The sequence below is a fragment of the Gastrolobium bilobum genome, unplaced genomic scaffold (genome assembly GCF_033153095.1).
Source record: "Gastrolobium bilobum isolate Gb01-03AN ecotype WA unplaced genomic scaffold, APGP_CSIRO_Gbil_v1 utg53169, whole genome shotgun sequence".
Classification (NCBI taxonomy): domain Eukaryota; kingdom Viridiplantae; phylum Streptophyta; class Magnoliopsida; order Fabales; family Fabaceae; genus Gastrolobium; species Gastrolobium bilobum.
The window spans coordinates 486,984-509,831 of record NW_026898687.1 but is presented as its reverse complement, the minus strand read 5'-3'; the positions used below and the strand labels follow the sequence as shown (position 1 = coordinate 509,831).

Below are 22,848 nucleotides of genomic sequence, written 5' to 3'. Positions count from 1 at the left end.
AGACTCAGAGGGGAAGATGAATCTCTGTGAGTCTGAGTTGTGAAGCTTTTCATCAAGTTATGGTCAAAAGCTACCTTACAAATTACTAAGACCAGTCATTGTACGTACACTGCTTTTACTGTTATAACATCATCTGTAGACGACCCCCACAATTTTCGTCCTGTTAATTTTGATATATTATTGTTATACTTATTATCAATTTTGGTAAAATTTATTTATTAAAAAAATTTAAATTTTTTTATTCTTGTTTTTTTATTTTTTTAGTGATTTATCTAAAACTCACTAGATGATAATATAAAAAATTTTACACTAATAATTTATATAAAAAATTTATAATATCATTTTATATCATTTTAAATGAAACAATAATATATTTTAGTGCAAATTTAGAGGGAAAAAAAAGAGAAAGATAATATTATAATATGCATTAAGACACAAACATTTAATTTAAAAGATATAAAATTGTGTCTTTTCAAATAATAAATAATTTTCCCATGATCGTGTCCATTTACCAAGACTCGGATGTTCTGAGTTTGAAGTATATAATGCAATTCCTATGATGGTGGGATTGTGGTATATCTTCATAATTAAAGATATTTAGCCAATTTGGTGGGGGTAATCATAGTCAATTTATGAGAGATTTTAAGAATGTGGGACTAAGGGTATTGTGTCAGATGGTGGATCTAATTATTAGTCCTGAACAAATACATATCTTAATCACAAAATATTTTTAATTAGAAATAGTTGTTTTGTTAATGGGATTTATCAATGAACATAGGATTAATATCATCTTTATTTAAACTAATTAACATCGACGGTCGATAGGTCCACATAAATAACCATCACAAGGGTTATTTTATCGCAATTAGAACTATTGAAAAATGTCCATAAAAACTATCACAACATGCCTATTTTCTTGTAGTAAAATATATTAAATTTCTTCAATAATTAATCAAAATTTAAAAGTTCAATATAAAACAAAACATGTTAGTCAAAAGTATTTGATAATAAGATCTCAATGGATGAAATACAGAACACATCATTGGAAATAACACAAAGAAAGCCACAAGAAAAAATTAAGCCATAAAATAAATTAATATAAAAAAAATGATAAGAAATGTTAATTACATTTTCAGGAGAACCTCAAACTTGATCAAACTCATCATGTAATTGGTAAATGCTCATGCTAACAAATAAACAGAATAATTTTGCTACATAATTAGAAATTTGATAGTATTAATAACATGTGCTAAATAATATAATGGGGGAATACATTGAGGGATCAAGAAAATGAAAATTTGAAATATAAATGTTTAGTTGTTGAGGAATTAGCTATAGTCTTTTTTTGTTATTTTTTTATAGGTAAAACATGTTCTTATGTAAGATACTTAATATAAAAAAGAAGAAGAGAGTGTTAATTGCAAGCCATTAGGAGCGTATTAGTGATGAGGAATTTGGATAATATTTATGGGAGTGTCATTGTATTTTCACTAAAAAAGGTTACAAATCATAAAATCATACTAATAGCATCTTTAATACCTAATTGATATAATCATATTGCTTTACAATATAAATTGCAAATTTGTGGATCTTACTTTTCCAATTAAGCCTTCATCACCATAGATTAAAGTAACAATATTATATTCAATCATTAAGTTGTATACTTATTAAGTAAACATAATCTATCACGTCATCATAAATACAATTTTTTAGAAAACAACATACATAGCCGAGTTATGGGACATTCTCAAAGGGTCTTGAGTTTCCATGGGAGAAGGGGTTCAAGAAGGTTATGGTGGTTGCTTCGGTAAACATGATTCTTACTGACAACGGTAATGTTGCTGAGAGACACATATTGTGACTCGTATTTGAACATGAATAATAAAGAAGTGGGAATATTTATGCGAGTTGGTTTGCGAATTACATCCTACGGTGACCATTTTATCACATTTGGACAAAAAAATTACCAGATTTCACGCCAACAGTAAATTTTGCTAAAATGTCACGCGACATAATTCGCTACACAGTGTAGCAAATTATGCATGCAAATAATTCGCTATACAGTGTAACGAAATATGCCACGTCAGAACCAAAAATGCCACATGTCAAATTTTGAGAAATTCGCTACCCTATCTAGCGAATTTCTCAAAATTTGACATGTGGCATTTTTGGTTCTGTGCATTCTGACGTGGCATATTTCGCTACACTGTGTAGCGAATTACTTGCATGCATAATTCGCTACACTGTGTAGCGGATTATGCTGCGTGACATTTTGACAAAATTTACTGTTGACGTGACAGTCTGGTAATTTTTTTGTCCAAACATGACACTTTGATCACTTTCGCGCATTATTTGGCAGCGGACTCCATAAGTGCTTTTCTCATGTTCCTCCTAGTCTTAATAGTATTTTTTTTCCCTTTATTTTTTGCAGATCTTTCATTTATGAGTAGGATTCATCATATTAGATTCTCTTAGTTTTTTATGCTTGGCATTAGCCTTTCGATTATAAAACTCGTCACTAATCAGCTAAGTCGACTCGGGAATTGGTGAATTGACTGAATAATCGGTTCGGGTTGCACAATAAATCAAATACAGGAAATATAAGTATTTTGTTGTAAGAATAAGTTTTCTATCCTGCCACCATTTTTTAATTATGTACTATGTGTAATATATAATTAAAATATTAAAGTTGTTGATATGAAAGAGAAAAAAAATAACTTTAATATTATAATTATATATTATCATGATTAGATAATTAAAAACAGTTGCAGAATATCTCGTAAGAGGATATCCGATCGACCCATCAAATATTTATATAAATTACTATGAATCAGTTTGACTTGACTTTTTTCTAAAAAAAGAAAAATTTGTTGACCCGGTTGGTTCACAAAAAACTGGGTCATTTATTAAAAATAAATAAAACGACATCTTCCTATCAGGGATTGCCTGGTTGAAGTGAAGGTGGAGACCTTCAGTAGATCTCCTTTAGCAGTAAACTTCTCGCAGAGGTGGAGATATTCAACATAGGTGGAATGGTGGTTCATCTCTCGGTGGTCGTCATCCTCCAGGGCACTGCATTGCAAAGGATCAAAGGAGCTAGTGGAGGAATATTGTAAATCATGTTGGGAACTCGGTTCCCTCAACTCGGCTCAGAAGCTTTTTTGCGGAAGTCAATCAACAAAATCATGTATCTCAGATCTCGGCAATATTACCTTGCCCTGAACTTCACCAGATTGGGCAGCGCAGCAGAAAAAAAAAAAAACACAAAGGGGGAGAGAGAGAACACAATCAGATTTTAACGTGAAAAAACCTTCTCCGATGAAGAAGTAAAAAACTCACGGGACCTAATTCTGTTCAAACGTCCACTATGAAAATAATGGATACAAAGAATCAAAATTCACCAAAGTGGTGGTTAACACAACCTCTCTAACAATTGTGATAATCAAACTTCTCTAGAGATGTTTCACTCAAACGTTCTTTAGAGATCTCTCAAATACAAAGCTCAAAGCTTTGCTCACAAATTTCTCAAATAATTTTCTCTCCAATCTAACCTAGCCTCCACTCATAACTAATGAATATATAGAAGAAGTGAGATCTAGGGTTTAGAGTTTTTAAAAAATCCCTCAATGAACTTGGGCTTAGCATTGAATGAGGAAGCCCAACAAATCTAGTTGAGTTCTTGCTATAACAATGGTGACTTTTTGAGGCAGTTTCTGAAACCTCTGGCTCTCTTTAATAGTTTTGATTTAGATGATGGAGGCTAGGGCTTCTTATGAAATTAAGAGCCAATAAAATTAGTGGGTAAAGATCCATTCACCTCTAATGTATGATTGGCTTTTGGTGTTAGGTTGATGATGGTTTGAACTTTTTGTATTAGTGGTTTGGGATTAAGGCTAAGAATTAAATACAACTCAAACAGTTATTTATTTATTTATTTATTATTATTTATGTTAATTCATATTATAGTTTTTTTATTTTTAGTATAAAATATGAATTTAAATTTATTTCTCTAGTTTAACCAGTTCAATCAATAAGTTATTGATTAAACCAATAACTATTTACCTAGTATCCCGTTGAGTCACTAACTCGACTGAGATTTATATCATTTCTATCACCAAAATAGTTTCTCCAAAACCAATAAAGCTCGACACAATTGGTAGATGATTGGATCCCTTAAGCATGTTGATGGGGGTTCAATCACTGTGTGTATGGAAAAGATTAGAGACAAAACTCATTTCGGTGATTTTTACGTTTCAAAAAAATTAGTTTTTAACTGTCGGCTGAGGGATAATTAGAAGAAACTCAAAAGAAAAAAATAGTTTCACCAACCGTTCTTCGTTTGTTGCTAAAACCATACAAAGTATAGGGCAGACGCACACGATTGAGGATAATGACAATCGAAAGCAAAACGTTTAAAGATACGAAATCAACGGAACCAAAGGAAGAAGAAAGGAGAGACTTTGAAAATTAAACGTTCATATTATTATGGAGAAAGGATCGATCTGTTTAGAGACTTTTTTTTATAAATTTTTACAAATTACACTATGTCTGACCGGTAATATGTAACACCCCGTGTGCACCCGGTGTATTAAAGATACAATGGTAATAGCGCAGCTAATTAAATGCGGAAGCTAACTTATTCTTTCCAATTATGAACTATTCATTATTAACTGAGTGAATTACTTATTCCTTTTCAAAATACCTCATGTATGTAAATTGTAATAACTAACTGAATAACCTCTTATTATAAATAACTGTGTATCTTGTCACGAAACTACAACATGTAGACCAGACAATATCCTGATACATTATACAACTCAAGTAAACTCAAACATGAATGATATCAATGTGGCATGGACAACCCTCATGCTCACAAAATGAGGCAACAAAGCCAAACAAAATCTCAAATCAAATAACAATCTACTGACAGTAAAACAAAATCAACTCTGGCCTCCTGCGCTAGAGGTATCAACCCCCGAGGTACCTGTACCTGAAAATGTGCCCCAACACTGGGTGAGATCTCTAAAAAGAAATCTCAGTAAGGCAAGGGGTCCTCAAGGATCTCTCCACCCCAAGCTCACTTACATGTGCATTATAAGTTCCAAAATAGTATCAACAGTATAATTTCCAAAATCTGTGCTATGCAGCATATAACTATGTCATGTGTGTATGCATCCTACTGGCCAGAGAATAAAAATGTAGGGATTACATACGTCTACAACCTACAGTACAAGGAACATCGCTTATACCTCACCCACGGAGTTGCCATCTTGTATGTCTCCACATACTCAGGATCACCGTCTAGGTGGTACACCACATACATATCATATGGCACTTGGACTCAATAAAACAGCTCAATAGCATTTCAATAATCATCACATAATTTCATAACAACATATCATGCATATAAATCATCCCTCCATGAGATATGGTGGAACCAACAATGGGCAAAATCGAGGACACGAAAGCTTACCTCTCAAGCTATCAATCCCAACAAGAGTCCACACCAGCCCAAGGTCACCAAACAGCACAATCACAATCTGTTTAGACCAGAAATCTTATCAACATACATAATCTAGAAGTTCATTATATTACGACAACGTTTTCTTTTTCGTTTCATACCCTTAGGCTTCTCCCAAAGCCATAAACCTTTAATCTAAGTGATTCTGACTTAGTTAACTTATTACAGAGGTTCACATTAACCAATCATGGGTCCAGAAACCAAATCAACACTTATGTTTCGACAGAACAGTGCACATCTCGAATTTCTCAAAATATCCGAATATTTATCGGGGGCATATCCGGATATCCATATCCGGATATCACAAATCCCATATCCGGATATCACAAACCCCGTATCCGGATATTTCGCGACAGAATGCAGTTTTACATTTCGCGAAGATATCCTCCCAAGGTTCCATTTTTAACACTTCTACACGTCCAAGAAGGCATTTTTAGACACATTTAGGTCAGTGCTCACGTTGGCTACTTAATCCTATCACTTTTCATGCCAAGACTTGATCTTTAACAAGAAAACTCATGAACAAAGTTAAAAACATACCCCCAACAGCTCAAAACAGCAAAAAGAAGGTGTCTTGATGGTTTCTATACCACTCTACAGTGCAGCAAACACAAGGCCACATAAATGAGTTACAAGATTGGTGTTTTCTTTCCAAAGGTAGCTTCTTGGTGCATCAACAACTAAGGAAATGGCTCATACAACACAAGACAAAGGACTCAGCTCACAACCCTTCCCAAACAGTAGCTGAAACTCAGAAATGGAGTGACTTTTCCCCTCCTTAAGCTTACTCACTCACAACTATGGTGGTTTGGTGAAGGACACTTGGGAAAAGATGATCACTTTGGCTCACAAGAGGAAGGGAAGAAGGTGACAAGCTTGGAGAGAAAATGCAGCAGCCACACTCATGTAAAAACTGATGGAAATCAGTCTAGGGTTCTGTGCAATTAATATTTATAGTCTAATTAAATTAATTCGTCGATATTAGCGTTAATAGCTTCGCTAATCATTTTAACTTCAAACTTCAGATTCTTAACCTAGTCATTTTTTTAAGATTTATCATATTTTTTCTATAATTTTCGTAGCACTTTGTCGGTAGACATTTTTACGTAGCCGATATCAATTCTGACGTCAGTTCTCATTATTTTGACTCGAAACTTGATATACTCGACCTAGGTATTTTTCTAGGAATAGTCATGTACTTATTATAATTTTTCGGGATACTTCATCGGTACGCATTTATACTGTGAAGCAGAACCGATATCTGCACTTTTCGTCAGAAAAGCGACTTTCAGCGTTATTAAACCTTTGTGGTAATTATTCTAAGCTTTCCATATTTATTCAAGGTCAATTATAAGATTATTTCTTAAACTCATAATTAAATTATTTAAATTTTTAATTTAACGGTGCAGATTCGTACATAATACATTACTTAAGAGTGTATATTAGTCAGACATAGTGTAGCTTATAAGAGTTTGTAAACAAAAAATTTATAAATATAACTTTCCCCTATTATTATGTATGAAAAGGTAAACTGTAAATGGCTTTTTTTTTTTTTTAAAAAGTATTTATTTGGGAGAAAAAGACTTATCATGTTTACGAAAAGTCTTTTGTCCTCCCATACTCACTTCGACGTATGTACGTATGTATTAATCACTTTTTTATCTCTTATTTTTTTAAGTTAACTTTATTTTTTTTCTTTTAATAGAAAAGTTCCAACTTCTTGTCCAATATAAAAAATTGCAAGCCGTACATAATAAGTAAAGTCAGTATTGCTTTTTGTTAGTTCCTAGGACAGGGTAAGCGCTCCTGGATCGAATCCGAGATTTTGGACCCAAACAATTCAATACCGAGATTTTGGACCCAAACAATTCAATACCGAAAAATGGGTTTATATTTTCTTATGTATCATAAAAAGGAAAAAAAAAATCAGTAAAAATAGAAAAGCGGCCCCACAACTTTATAAAAAATAGAAAAGATTAACATATATGAATGGCTAGGCAGGAAAATTATTCATTTTTCCAACAACTCCCTTTAAACATTATCAGGAGTTTGAAAAAAAAAAAAAAAAAAGAAGAAGGCAAAAAGTATATTTTTTCTTTTAACTTTTTTTTACTAATTATTTTTTATTTCAAATAATTGCTTTAAATTATTAAATCGATAAAACTTTTTTAAAGGCTAACTTTGTCTTCTACTAACTAGCTTCATTAAAATTATCATATTAAGTGATAAAATGTAAATAGTGCCACGTAATAGTCAGAGTAAAGAAAAAACAAAAATACTATGCATGATTATATGACGTCTGTCACAAACTTCTATGTTTTTTTTTTTTTAGTAATCCAAATTTCTATTTTTTAGTCCAACCTTTGATGTTTTGGGCTTTTCATTTATTCTCCCATTCGGCCATACGTCAAGAAAAGCTTGACAAATCTCCACAGCACCAAGCAACTTAATTTGGGTAGCAATAATTAGAGTTGTGAATAGCTTAGGTTCGATTAGGTTAGGTTTTAGTTTAAATAAATTAGATTTGTGTAAAATATTTTAAGTTTAATCTGCTTAGTTAATTTTGTGTAGATCTCAATTATAAGTCTGATTTGATCTATATTTAAAAAAAAAAAAAAACTTTGCCCTAAATCTCTTATCATGTTTAAGCTTATTAGGAATTCAATAAATAAAAAAATAATTAAAGTAATATTATTTTGATATTCAAAATATTAAAATAATATTTTATTTATTTTGTTTAAAATAAATAATATAATATAGACCGACTTATAGACTTATCAGCTCGACATGTAAAAGAAAATCTATGATCTATTTTGTAAGGGATTTATTTTTCTTATGTTGTAGGAAAAACACTATCTTATGGTGTAGAAATAAAAGTATAAGTGGGACCCACATGTAAGAGGAGAGAGAAAAAGAGTGGTGGGACCTAATTCCTTTTTGTGTGTAGGAGAGTTGTTTATCTCATGTAAAATGAGATAAACATAACCCATTTTCTAAATAGCCTTTTTTTGTTGGGATATTCAAGTGTAATGAGTCTCACATTGGCTGGTAATGAGCTAAGTGAAGAGTATATAAGTGGAAGAGACTCATGAACCCAATGTCTTAAGGTTTTGGGTTGAGATGTGATGTCGAACTCACTTGGTGTACTTGATCCACTTAGCTCATTGGTGGAGTCCCCCGCCACTGGCTTCCCCCTGGACCCGCCTGACATTGGTATCAGAGCCGGGTTGGGCTCGAGCTAGCCTGGTGATTGGCTAGAAGGCGGGTCGAGTACTTTGCGCTTGGGGTACTCGGTTGAGGGGGAGCATACCAATGGTGGGTTTCACACTCGAGGGGGAGATTGTGGGATATTCAAGTGTGATGAGTCCCACATTGGTTGGTAATGGGCTAAGTGAAGAGTATATAAGTGGAAGAGACTCATGAAACCAATGTCTTAAGGTTTTTGGTTGAGACATGGTGTCGGATCCTCGTGCTACGATTGGTGTAGCCTTAGCTCATTGGTGGTGGCCTCCTGCCACGGGCTTCCCCCTGGATCCGCCTGACATTTTTTAAGCATGATCCTGTTCTATATACCCTATATAATAGGCCGAGTCGTAAGCACATGTTAGAACAGCTAATCCATTTGTCAATATTGTGATCCAAATTGTGATTGCTCAAGTTGGAAAAGTCATTTGGGTGGATTTTTTATTGGGATTAGTATAGAAGATAATTTTATTTCTTATATGCACATAAAAAAGTACGGGGCTTATATTTTTTCTTTTTCGCTCTTTTCTTCGGTCTTCTTATTGCCTCACATGGGTCTTATATACTTTTATATATGTGTATTACATAAAATTATTTCATATAATATGAGAAATATTAATTTCTTTTTTATTTACTGATATTCACGATAATGAGTTTAGTTTGTTCGGATGATCCCATAAACTTCATTCGGATTAATATTGAATAGTTGGGTTAATTTTTGTTCAATTCAAACTAAACTTTAATAATTCAAATATTATATTTTAATTTTTAAAACCTTGTCAAACCCAAATGAACCAAATCACCAAAATTATTTATTTAGAAGAATATGTTAATACAAAATAAAATAAAATTCGTTTGGTTAAATCCGTTCAAAAAAATAAAAATAAAAATGCAAAAACTCTTTCTGAGCGCCTTATTTAAACTAACCCGATTATAGTTGGATTGGGTTGCTTCAGGTTGATAGAAAAAAAAAAAAATTCACTTAAGGCAACTTTATTAAATTTAATGTCTGTCTGAATTTTTTTTTTAACTTTAGTTAGGTTTTTACAAGAAAGAGCTTATTTATTTGTTTATTATTTTTTTAAAAATATTCTAATTGATTCATCGCGTCATGATTAGTCGGATTTAAAACTTATTTTTATAATGAAGAAAATAATCAAAAGCAAAAAACTCTTAGCCTCTTTAGAGAAGCTTTATTTAAGCTCTTATTAATTTTTCTTGAAATGAGATATGAACTTTTAAACTAAAAATTTTATGTAATCACTAAATAATTTTTAGCCTTTTTATACTTTTAAGTAGGGTTGGCAAAAACGAGCTGGCCCGTCGGACCAGCTCGAAACCCGCAATAAATAAGTTGGGTTGGGTTGGTCAAAATGAGCCACCAACCTGGTTCAGCCCGACCCAACGAGTTACGGGTCAGAACGAGCCAGCCCCCAAGCCACACTGGCCAGCTCGCGGGTTGGACCTTTAAAAAAACAAAATCTAAAATCCACCATCCCATCCCAACCCAATCTAAAATCCATCGTCCCAACCCAACCCTCTTCTTCCTCTCAATCTTTCATCTCCACAGTGAAACAACACACCACCCTCCACCGCCTACCAACTACCATCGGCCACCCATAGTCCCCATCTTATTTGCCTTTTATTGCAGATGACGTGGTTGTGGCAAATGACAATGCCCCTTCCCCACCAAAACAAAGAATTTCCTGAGAGGATCAAATATCATAGCATTCTTCTTAGCTCCAATATTTTTGTAAAGGAGCGCCTCATCAAGAAGTCAAGGAAATAGTCTAGATCACAGGATGCACAACTTGTTACTGACATTCGCAAGAGGAAGGGCTTGAAGGAGCAGATGAATACACTTTCTGGGTTTGAGGTCAAGCTTTAATATTTGGCCTACCCATCAAGAATCTTGCAGAGAATTCGTGTTGAACCATAATAACCTGTTTGAAATTGCTTCCCCACTTGATTTTATTTTATTGTATATTGGGCGAGTGGTGATGCTGTTATTTCTTTTTTGTGTTGATGATAATCTCTGCTTGTGCTTGTCTACGGTGAGTGCAGTAATACTCAGTTGTTGCTTTTGTTTTGCTTTGCCAACCCGCGAGCCAGCCCATGAGCTGGCCCGTTAGTTATTTCTCGGGCCAATCCTTACGAGCCAGTTCATGAGCTAATTTTTGAGCCAACTCGCAAGTCAATCCTAACTCGGCTCGGGTCGAGTTGAATTTTTTGGCTCGTTTTTTTTTTTCGGGCTAACCCTAACCCGACTCTGTTTTTCGAGTTCAAAACGGGTTAAGTCGGGTCGAGCCGGGTTGCCCATTTTGTCAACTCTACTTTTAAGCTCTAACTTAAAAGTAGCTTTTAACTTAAATATAGAGAAGATGCAAATATGAATCAAGGATTCTCAACGCTATGATGATATTACGCGCTAATAGGTCGAATGACATAGGATTGAGGATGTTAATAAGCTTAATAAAGCATTAATGTGCATGCTTTAGTAGTTGGCGGGAATATGTACATTTGAATTTATTTATTTTTGAAAACTACTTTTTTTTTTTATCTTTGAACTTTTTTAAATTAATTATTTTCTTAAAATTATTTTTTTAAACATGATCTAACTCTTAATTTGGTAGTTAGGTTATTTACTCATTATCATTCTATAAGCGAAAAATTAATATATATATATATATATATATATATATATATATATATATATATATATATAAAATAGAAATGCACTCATCTCTATAAAAATATTTTTAAATGTTAAAAAGTATAGTTGTTTAAGAGATAACATTATATATTATTCTACTTAAAACATTTCTTTCTATTGACAAGATAATGGGTGTGACCTTTCTTTTATTAAGCAAAGAGAAAAATCTTTTAAAAAAAACCCAGTCTTATGTATTGATGATCATGTATCATATACATTCAAAGTGAGAAAATGTTGACCCCTTAATTGATGTTAGGAAGAAGAGCTAGTAAATAAAAAATTAACAGCCTAGTTCAACAAAATAATAAAATAAATTTATCTGATGAGACAATCTCTAAGGCTTAAGTTTTAGAATGATAAGTTTCTTGACTACCATGCCAAGAGGATAAACTAAAATATAAATTAATATTATTTTAAAATTACTTAGTTTTTATCATACGCAAAAAAAGTATGTTTATTTTTTAAAAGCTATTAAGATTTAAGAATGCATAGATTCTTATACTTAGGAGCCAAAGTGATAAATTCACTTTCGAGGACATAAGAACTAATGACTAAAGCTTCTTGAAATAATAGCATGAATAATTCCCTCGTTGATAATTTGATTTTTTTTTTTTTTTTTGAATAAACCACAAATATCTTTCGCGGGAAACAATCTTATTCGGGACGGATCGAGTATTAAGACTTTAAACTCCTTTCAAAGATGATACTGAAAATGATCAAATACATATTTTCACCTCACCTATTTAACTCCCCTAAGCCAACTGAAGTACTGGTGTTGATAATTTGATTTAACTCTGCTTGTTACACAGAATATCAATTCACTTAATTTCTACATACAAGGGAACCGATAAAATCCCCATCCCCCTGTAAGTACATGGCATTTCTACATCAAAATAATGACCATAGTGCACTGAAAAATGAGAAGTTAAAATACAGAAAATGGCTTGTTATTAAAGCAGCATTCCCTTTCACTTGGATTCTGATACCTCATCATCCTCATAAAACCTAACCTGGCACAAACTTCCACCAGCTTCATCAGCAAAGGCTATCTTTTTCCTCTCTTTACGTACTACATCTTGAGAAGCAGGAGCACCATCATCAGCTAATTTCTGTAGTTGATCAAGATCAGTAATTAATCAAACATGAAATAAGAAACAGAAGTCCATCACTGAGCAGTTACAAATTTAAGAGCTTCAAGAGTGTGTTAAGAAACAAACCATTATCTTACAGAACCGACTGCAATCCCTTTTCATGAATGTCAGGCATCGTTTTGCACCTTCTTCAGCATTTGTGGCATTCTTAACAGCCATTCTTGCCTGAAAATAAATAATTATTAACAAGAAATCAAATACATCAATTTTAATGTATGCCTCTAAACACTTGAAAATCTGAAACTTCAAGAAATTTGTAAGAGTTTGCAGTTTTAAATAGGAAGAAAAAAAGCTACAGCCAGCATATCCTGCTTTACTAGTGACAGAATGAGCAAATTTTGAGCAAAAACATTAAGGGAAGGCATTAAATTGAAAACCTTTAATGAGGAAAAGACTATATTTTTAATAGAAAATGAGCATTGAGAGAGCCTGAATTATAGGATGAGTCTAAATAAGCTCTGCCTCATTAGATTTAGCTTATGTCATTTAAAACTTTGAATTGCCAGTTACCTCATTACTACATCACTTCTTGTTTGATATATCACAAGAAGTTGTTACTATGAAATGAATTGAACCCAAGTCCTCGACTCAAATCCAGTCCCACTATAGTCCCAAACAACCTGAGCGAGGCTTTGACTCTCATCACCACCTCTTAATTATAATCTCCTTAGCACCAGCTTAACGCCATGGCTAAATATACCTGCAAACTGGTACTGTAACTAGCTCCACCACAAGAAAGGTAGGACAGAGAGAAAATGATATCTTTCTCTCACATGGAAAACAAAGAAAACTAACTAAAAACGTTAAAACATTTTTAATGCAGATATAAAACACTTCCAAAAATACTGGTATAATGTACACTACCAAACAAAACATTTGGAAGTAGAAGTCTGATCTACCCATTCGAGACAACAGAATGGTTCACCAATCGCACTAGAAGAAAGCAGAAAGAGTTTAGATTAGAAAAGAAACTCATATCTAAACAATCACTTGCATTACATCTACACAACGGCTTATGAAGTAAGTTTGCCTTCTATCTTCAGCACTTAAATTACTTTCATGTGAGCTGAAAGTAACAGGCTTCAGTCAAATTATCACCATTTATACAGAAGAAAGTAAAATCCATAAGAACAGTTTTGTGGCTATCATACCTCATTTACTTTATATCTCAAAGACGTATTTAGACAGAATTCAGATCGTAACATGTCATCCATAATGTCCTTCATTGAATTCAATTCCTTTGTTAGTTTCACAGCAAGGCATTCCGCATCACGCATCTGCTGCTTTGAAAATGCAATTGCACTCTTTGAACAACTCTGTAAAGAGCTGCACCCAATGTGGGTTGCTGGGTGAGAAGAATGAGGAATCTTGAATATGCATTTTGGATGGGGACCTCTTTTATAAGTCTTAAGAGTAACACTAGTTTTGTTAGGGTTATTAGTAAATCCAGCTCTCATGATATCATCAAGTCCTTCAGCAGCAACATTCTTCTTATCAGTCTGCTCAGTAAGGTATAGTTTTCCCCTGCACTCTGCAATCATTTAACCCAATATAAGACATAATCTCTAATTTCTCAGAATTCGTATTTATTTCCATGATTGTTGAGTTTATAGTTACAGTTAAATGTAAAAGAATACGTTATGCATTGATCTGTGTCAGGGAGTTACAATATATAGAGACCCTAATAGGCTTAAGTGTAAGGCCCAAACCTACCCAAACCTAATCCTAATACAGTCAGAATACAGTCAGACTATTTACGGATAAGACAGAATCCAATCATATCTAATCATATCTAATCATATCATATCTAATATTCTAACACTCCCCCTCAAGCTGGTGCGTATATATTATGAGCACCAAGCTTGTTACAAATGTATTCAACCCGAGGACCTCTAAGAGCTTTAGTGAAAACATCCGCTAGTTGATCAGAGGAGTTGACGAAAGCAGTCTTGATTTCTCCTGACTGAATCTTTTCTCGAATGAAGTGACAATCAATCTCTATATGTTTGGTCCTCTCATGAAAGACAGGATTAGAGGATATATGTAGCGCAGCTTGATTATCACAGATGAGTGTCATGGGTTGTTTCTGTTCACAAAGATGAAGCTCCTGAATCAACTGCTTTAACCAGACTAACTCACAGGTAGCATTTGCCATTGCACGATACTCAGCTTCTGCACTAGATCGAGCAACAACAGGTTGTTTCTTGCTCTTCCACGAAATTAAGTTTCCTCCAAAAAAGACACAATAGCCAGAAGTAGAGCGCCTGTCCGAGGGTGATCCTGCCCAATCAGCATCTGAATAACCACAAATTTCTGTATTTCCCTGATCTGAATACAACAAACCTTTTCCTGGTGCTCCTTTGATGTATCGGAGGATCCTCACAGCAGCATCCCAATGTGAATCACAAGGGGAATCAAGAAACTGACTAGCCGTACTAACAGCGAAAGAAATATCTGGCCTAGTCACAGTAAGATAGTTGAGCTTCCCAATTAGCCTCCGATAACGTCCAGGATCAGATAACGGCTCCCCCTGTCCGGGTAATAACTTGACATTAGGATCCATAGGTGTATCAACTGGTTTACTCCCCAACATACCAGTTTCTTCTAGGATATCCAAGGCATATTTCCTTTGACAGATAGAAATGCCCTGTCTGGATTGCGCCACCTCAATTCCCAAGAAGTAACGCAGCTTCCCAAGGTCCTTTGTTTGAAATGTACTAAACAAATGCTGTTTTAACTGACGAATTCCGTCTTGATCACTTCCGGTGAGAATGATGTCGTCAACATAGACTAACAAATAGATACACTTATCAGGAGATGTAATCCTATAAAACACAGAATGGTCAACTTTACTGCGGATTAAGCCAAACGCCTGAACAGCAGAACTGAAGCGACTGAACCATGCTCGAGGAGACTGCTTGAGACCATATAAGGATTTCCGAAGACGACACACCTTTCCAGACTCCCCCTGAGCAACAAAACCAGGTGGTTGCTCCATGTAAACTTCTTCTTGTAAATCACCATGAAGAAAGGCATTTTTGATGTCAAGTTGAAGGAGTGGCCAGTGACGAACAGCAGCAAGGGCAAGAAAGAGGCGGACTGACGCCATCTTAGCGACCGGAGAAAATGTATCGCTATAATCAAGGCCAAAGATTTGAGTAAAACCCTTGGCAACTAAACGTGCCTTGAGACGATCAATATGGCCATCAGGTCCAACTTTCACAGTAAAAACCCAGCGACAACCAACTATAGACTTCTCTGGAGGAGCAGAAACAAGGTCCCAAGTGCCATTGGAATGAAGTGCAGTCATCTCATCAAGCATTGCTTGGCGCCACCCTGGATGGGAAAGTGCTTCACCTGTGGTCTTAGGAATAGAAATAGAAGAAAGACTAGAAACAAAGGTGAAATGAGGTGAAGAAAGACGGTCATAACTCAAAAAGGTATAAAGAGGATAAGGGTTACGAGTAGTACGTGTACCTTTTCTTTGAGCAATGGGAAGAGTCTCTGATGAAGGATCCGGAGGGGAAGAAGCAACAGCAGTGGGCGATGAGTCAGCAAGAGTCGAGTCGACTGGAGGCACAGTTTTGCGACGCTGATAGGTGAGAAGTGGACGGTCCTCAGGTATAGAAGCAATAGGTTGCTCATCTGGAATAGAAGCACCTGCAGCTGGCAAAGACAAGTCAAGAAAAGGGACAGGTAGTACATGATCAACCTGTGACATCTGAGATGGGATAGAATTAAAGGGTTGTTGATCAAGAAAAGTGACATCAGCGGAAACTAAGTAACGCTTAAGGTCGGGAGAATAACAACGATAACCCTTTTGAAGACGAGAATAACCAAGAAAGATACACTGAAAGGCTTTGGATGTTAACTTATCCTTACCAGGAGTGAGATCATGAACAAAACAAGTACAACCAAAGACATGTGGAGTTAGAGGATAAAGAGGAACATCTGGAAGCAATAGATTATGAGGAATGTTATTGTGGAGCACAGATGAAGGCATGCGATTGATGAGAAAACAAGAGATGAGTACAGCATCTGCCCAGAAGTGAAGGGGAACCTGCATATGAATAAGAAGGGTACAGGCAGTTTCAATGAGATGTCTGTTTTTACGTTCAGCCACCCCATTTTGTTGTGGAGTGTGAGGACAAGTAGTTTGATGTAAAGTACCTTGTGTGGCCAAGAAATTAGAAAAATCAATAGAAACATATTCCTTAGCATTATCACTACGTAGAATACGAATAGAAACACCAAATTGAGTCTGGATCTCAGTAGAAAACTTTTTATAAATGGAAAATAACTCAGAACGATTTTTCATTAAATAGGTCCAAGTGCAACGGGAAAAATCATCAATAAAGGTAACGAAATACCGAAAACCTAAGACAGACAAGGTACGACTTGGACCCCAGATATCTGAATGAACAAGAGAGAAAGGGGCATCAGCTCGTTTATTGACTCGACTGGCAAAAGAGGAGCGTGTATGCTTCCCTTGTTGACATGACACACAATCTAAAGACTGAAGACCGGACAAAAGAGGAACCATTTTCTGCAACTTTGAAAGACTTGGATGACCAAGGCGACTGACTGTGGATAAGTTGTGGAGATTCTGTGAGAGAGCATGCTACTGAAGGACGAGGCACATCCAGATAATAAAGCCCCCGTGACTCACGACCCACTCCAATCATTTTCCCCGTACCCGGATCCTGCACAGAAACAGAATGGTTAGAGAAAGTAATGGTGCAAGTGAGGGAGTGGATCAACTTACTAATAGAAATTAAGTTATAAGGGATGCCAGGAATGTAATAGACAGATGTCAGGGCCAAGGTAGAGGTCGGACGAGCTTGTCCAATCCCACGAACTGGGGCTTTGGTTCCATCCGCAAGGGTAAAAGACGGTAAATGATCAGAATAAGTAAGAGATGTAAAGAGTTCCTTATTACCACAGAGATGATCGGTAGCACCGGAGTCAAATATCCAAGTGCCAAGTGATGTAGAATGAGAAACACAAGCAACGGGATTACCAGTATAAGGCTGAGCCTGAGGAGAAGCCTTCCTGAGAGGGGTTTGGAGTGCAGCATAGTCCGAACCTGAACCAAATGATGCATTGTCTGACTGAGCTATATTTGCAACAATAGAAGGAGAGTTAACCTCCGAGAGATCAGGAGATGTTGCTGCCATTTAAAGATAAAATATAAAAGCCGTAAACGAAGGCAAACGATATCCAATCAAGAAGAACCACGCGTCTAAGGTACCCACAGAGAAACAATCACAGATCCAGAAAGGGGAGGAGAAGGCGAGCTTCTCTGTCCAAGACCGGCCGGAAAAAGCCGCCGGAATAGTGCTCACGCGCCGGCAAAAGGTGGCGCGTGAAGCCCACGCGCAGTGAAGACAGTGGCGCGTGACGGCGCGTGGGAGATGCGTTGCTGACCGGACCACCACAGACCTGGTCGCCGGGAAGAGAGGGTCTTGATCGCGTGAAGTTTGGTCGAAAAAGTCTCCGGAAAAAGTCTCCGGTTGCCTGAACAGTGATTCTGACGGCGGGCGGTGGTTCCGGTGGCCGTCGGAGGTGCTGATGCGTTTGGAAAAATCACTCAGAGGCTGTTTACAGCCCTAGAAGGCTTGCCGGAAGGACGCACGGCAAGAAAGAGGACTCCTAAGCAGTGGGCTTAGGTTTTTAAAGCAAAAAACAAGGTTTCTGAGCGGAAGCGAGGGTTCCTAGAACGAAAGAGCTCTGATACCAAGTTAAATGTAAAAGAATACGTTATGTATTGATCTGTGTCAGGGAGTTACAATATATAGAGACCCTAATGGGCTTAAGTGTAAGGCCCAAACCTACCCAAACCTAATCCTAATACAGTCAGACTATTTACGGATAAGACAGAATTCAATCATATCTAATCATATCTAATCATATCATATCTAATATTCTAACAGTTACAAAGGGGAAGGGGATTTAAACATGTAGTTGCAACTTACGATTTTACATCACAGCATATAAGGCACTTACTCAAATTGTTTTTGTGATTTAAATCAATGACCTCCGTGGCTTTACAGAGCCTTTCCTGAGAAGATGGCGAAATGGCCTGAAGAGAAACCAACTAATGAGAAGAAGCAATTACATTAACTAAGTCAAATAGAAAATTTGTGATGATTACTTGAACCTTTCTGGTTGATAATAGCCTTTCAGGATGATGCAGCTTTGAAGTACTTGTATGTTCATCCCATGAAGTAAATTCATCAGAAGATTCATTGACATGTCTCTTTTCATCATCATATACGGAAGCAAATGATTGCTTCTCCTCAAATTCAGGTGAATCATCTGATCGACCAACTGAACATCCATCAGGATTGAGGCCATGTTCAATAATAGAGCTGGGTTTTGATTGAACCTCAGCACCTTCTGTAAATTCATCTTTACTGCAGTCACTGAGGAAAGCTTCATCATCTCTAAATGCTAGACCTATGCTGCAGTCAAGGCCTTTACTAGCATCCACATTAAGTAGTAAGACTGGTGCGTCAGTGTCACCATCAGGTTGATTGTCATGAATATCGGAGTTATGATTTTCATCCGCAGAGATTACTTGTGGGGAGACAAAACCGAGATCTTGATGGATGATACATTCTTCACTTTCAAATTCTATTGAAGGAAGGTTTGGAGACTGGTCACTGCTTAATTGTGAATTACTTTCGACAAGCTTTTCCCCCTCACAATTTAATTCATTCTTCATATTCCATTCATGGGTTATATCTGCTTCTTCTTTGCCATCATTACCAGAATTGTCATGCTTTTTCCCCTCACAATTCAATTCATTCTCCATATTCCATTCATGGGTTATATCTGCCTCTTCTTTGCCATCATTACCAGAATCGTCATGCTTTTTCCCCTCACAATCCAATTCATTCTCCATATTCCATTCATGGGTTATATCTGCCTCTTCTTTTCCATCATTACCATAATTGTCGAGCTTTTCCCCCTCACAATTTAATTCATTCTCCATATTCCTTTCATGGGGTATGTCTGCCTTTTCTTTGCAATCATTACCAGAATTGTCATCTGGCCCGTCCAAACAATCAGTTTTAGGATCCTCAAATTTCTCTTCAACAAGAGCTGCTGAATCTCCACTAGAGGGTTGGAACTCTTGGCTGTCTTGGATATTTTCAGATTTGACAACTGACATAATCTCTTGGGTATAAGTAGAAATTGGATCTTTTTTGCACTTTTTCTTCTTGGCCTTCATATTCTTTGGCACTTTAGATATCCAGCTACTGATAGTCTCTGTCAAATCAAAATCATCTGCTGCCATTTGCTTCTCCCTGTAGTCTTCCAGAGATGACGAAGCTTCAATTTTTATGTTTCTTCTAGAATAGACGGCGAGACCTTGTGAGCATTTTCTCTTCCTTGTTTTGCAAAGTTCTTTAATTTGCATCAGTGTAAATTTATCAAAACCATTATCATCCAAGTCATCGATTCTCCGATCATCACCATCATTGGGATTGGATACTGAAGCATCAGGTTCGGTTTTCACTATTTTTTTCCCAATTAAACCAATGCATGATCTTTTGGCCTTTACATCACCATTATCAGACAACAAGCCGCCATGTAATTCTGTGACATCTTTAAATTTAAGTGTTGGTTGTCCGCAAGTAACATTAAGGACTTTTGTAACCAAACCACCTTGAATAGCCTGAATGAAATGATGACCACAATTTCGTAGCTCCATTTAGATGCTCTGCTCTCACAAATCACAATCTTTGCACTATATTCCTCCAATGTTCACCACAAAATCTATCAAGAATTTCAAAACACTGAAAACAGTAAAAAACAACAAAAGAACATGATTAGAAGAAGAATCTAAGGCAACCCATTAACTTCTCAGACTTACACAGGCTACAAAATTCATATAATTCCAATAAACTGGTAAATACAAATACCTGAAGCACACGTTTCAAGAAATCAACATTTTCTTCATCCTATCCTGTAAATGTCCAAAGCACTTGTGCAATCTACATCAATTCCAACATAAAAACCAATGTGATTAAAAAGAATGCTGCGACCAAAACAAGATTCTACAACTGCGCAAGACATAAACTAAATTGCAGTGAACAAATACAGAGGCAGAACCCGAGTAATCACAGAGCAAGCAAAAAAAAACTAGGCAAATGCAAACGGAAACAACCTCAAATGTGAGTGAGGGCAGACAGAACAACCAAATCTCAATAACAAAGCAACAACAAACATTTAGGTATAACACCAAAATTATAGTACCATCGAATTCAGACAAATATTAAGAAAGGACCATTAAGGGCATCATGGGTTGTAAGCCAAGACCACAGATTACCAACGACTTGATTAACCTTAAAAATCGAACGGATTCGTAGCTAGCTTAAACTTCCTCTCTCGACATTGAGCTTTCACAACAGGAACAAACAAAAAAACAAAAACAAAAAAGCTTTTAATTCATTCTTCAAATATCAACACCCAAAAAAACCCACCGCCCTAAAAAAAAATTAAATAAATAAAAAATGGGTATGAACTTCTCGGACCCAGAAACAAATGTACCTTCAAAATATCTAGAAGTTTAGAATAACTCAGAAGGTTAAAACAGGATGGGGAAAGAACCTATGAGTAAACAATTTTAGGGCTTAAAAAAATCACATTGAAACAAATTTTGAAGAAATGGGTAAAAAAATAAAAAGCAGATTCGGATTTTTCAGATCTATCAGAGAAGAAGATGGTTTTGCAAACAGAAATCGTTTACATGAACACTCACCGGATATTTGATTAAACGCTGCGTTTTTTGGAAAATAGAAGAGTGAATACTAAAGAGAAGCCTGATTTAGGGCGAGCTTGCAAAAGAGTGAGAAAGAAAGAGGGAAACATCAAAACCTAGTTGTGGATTTTATTATATATTAATTATGAATAGAAATGGCGCCAATTCGTTTTGGCGGGAGTTTCATTGTTGATATTGTTTAATAAAAAAAATTTAAAAGTGTTAACTTTATTTTTTTATTCTAATTAAAATCCTTGCTTTTATCTTGTGAAACATATTAGAAAAAAAAAAATAGCCATGCAATAATTTGATATACACCATTTAACTTACAACATGTGGGCATTATTAACTTGTTGGCAACATGTGCTATAGTGCAATTAATTGTATCCATGTGTTATAATTTAATGATTTTTTTTTATATACTCCATGTGTTATAATTCAAGTGAGTGTTGGGGTGGAAGAGAGATGGTAAGAAGTTCATTTCTCTTGAAATGTTCTACTGTTTAAGCGACTAACATTTTGATTATTTTTTTCCTTAACTTATTGAATAAAATGACTTTATATTTAATATTAATAAATAATAACTTTATTTTGAATATAAAAAAATTATGGGTTGTCCAAAGTTTATAATATGAAAAGTTGTAAAGTTTAAAAAATATCACGATGAATTTTTCCTGCCTTTTGACCATAATGACATGAAAAGAAAATATTTTTTTCTCATCAATTTAATGCACTAAAACAGATATGAGGGTGTGTATATATATATAAGTGGCACATGAGAGCTGCATAACTTGTCCAAAAGTGAATACATGCCTAGCATGTGGCACGTCCTATAAGTTGCACATGGGAGGTATGTTGTGAATGTGTGACTTGTAAAGCGCCACGTGTTAGATGAGCACTCACTTTTACACAAGTCGTGCACCTTATCCATATGCAATTTGAATGCACATATTTTCATGTGCATCTTGAATATTAAAAATAATTAAATTTTAAATCAATACAGAAAAATATTATAGATGAAAGGCAAAATCTTCTTTAATATTGGAAAAATGATCCAAGAGATAAATAGTTGCATAAGAAAAAAAGATGAATGGCTTCGAATAAATGAATGAGAAAGAACATAGTCCTTCTAGTTCTAGAGCAATTGTCGAAGAACTTCTTTCAAATCAATTTGGATGTCATCGAACCATAGCTTTTACATAATCATCGTACTTGTTTAACAACATTCAACAGCAAAAATTGTAGAAACAGCTAGAAAGGGTTTATGTTTTATTTGGACATAGGTTGACAAATAATTAAATTCCACCGCTAGATATTAAATACGAACAAGAATAGAATTGGGCAATTGAAACAAGGATGGTTTTTTCTGTAATTATAAGGACAGATTAAAATAAACCTATTGGGTTGGGCTAGCGCCCTTTTTATGTGGAGAAAGCTTCAAATTCCGAAA

The 22,848-nt window shown here is 35.4% G+C and overlaps 1 protein-coding gene across 1 annotated transcript; it reads right to left on the bottom strand.

Annotated features, from left to right (window-relative positions):
* Positions 1-12,445: 12,445 nt before the first annotated feature.
* LOC133318380 (uncharacterized) lies at positions 12,446-20,348 on the bottom strand. Its single transcript, XM_061520365.1, has 5 exons — positions 18,783-20,348; positions 18,635-18,725; positions 13,780-14,159; positions 12,695-12,793; positions 12,446-12,586 (listed from the first exon to the last, which is right to left on the bottom strand). Exons 1-5 carry the CDS (start codon positions 20,346-20,348, stop codon positions 12,446-12,448), a joined length of 2,277 nt encoding a protein of 758 aa, XP_061376349.1.
* Between the last annotated feature and the right edge of the window lie 2,500 nt (positions 20,349-22,848).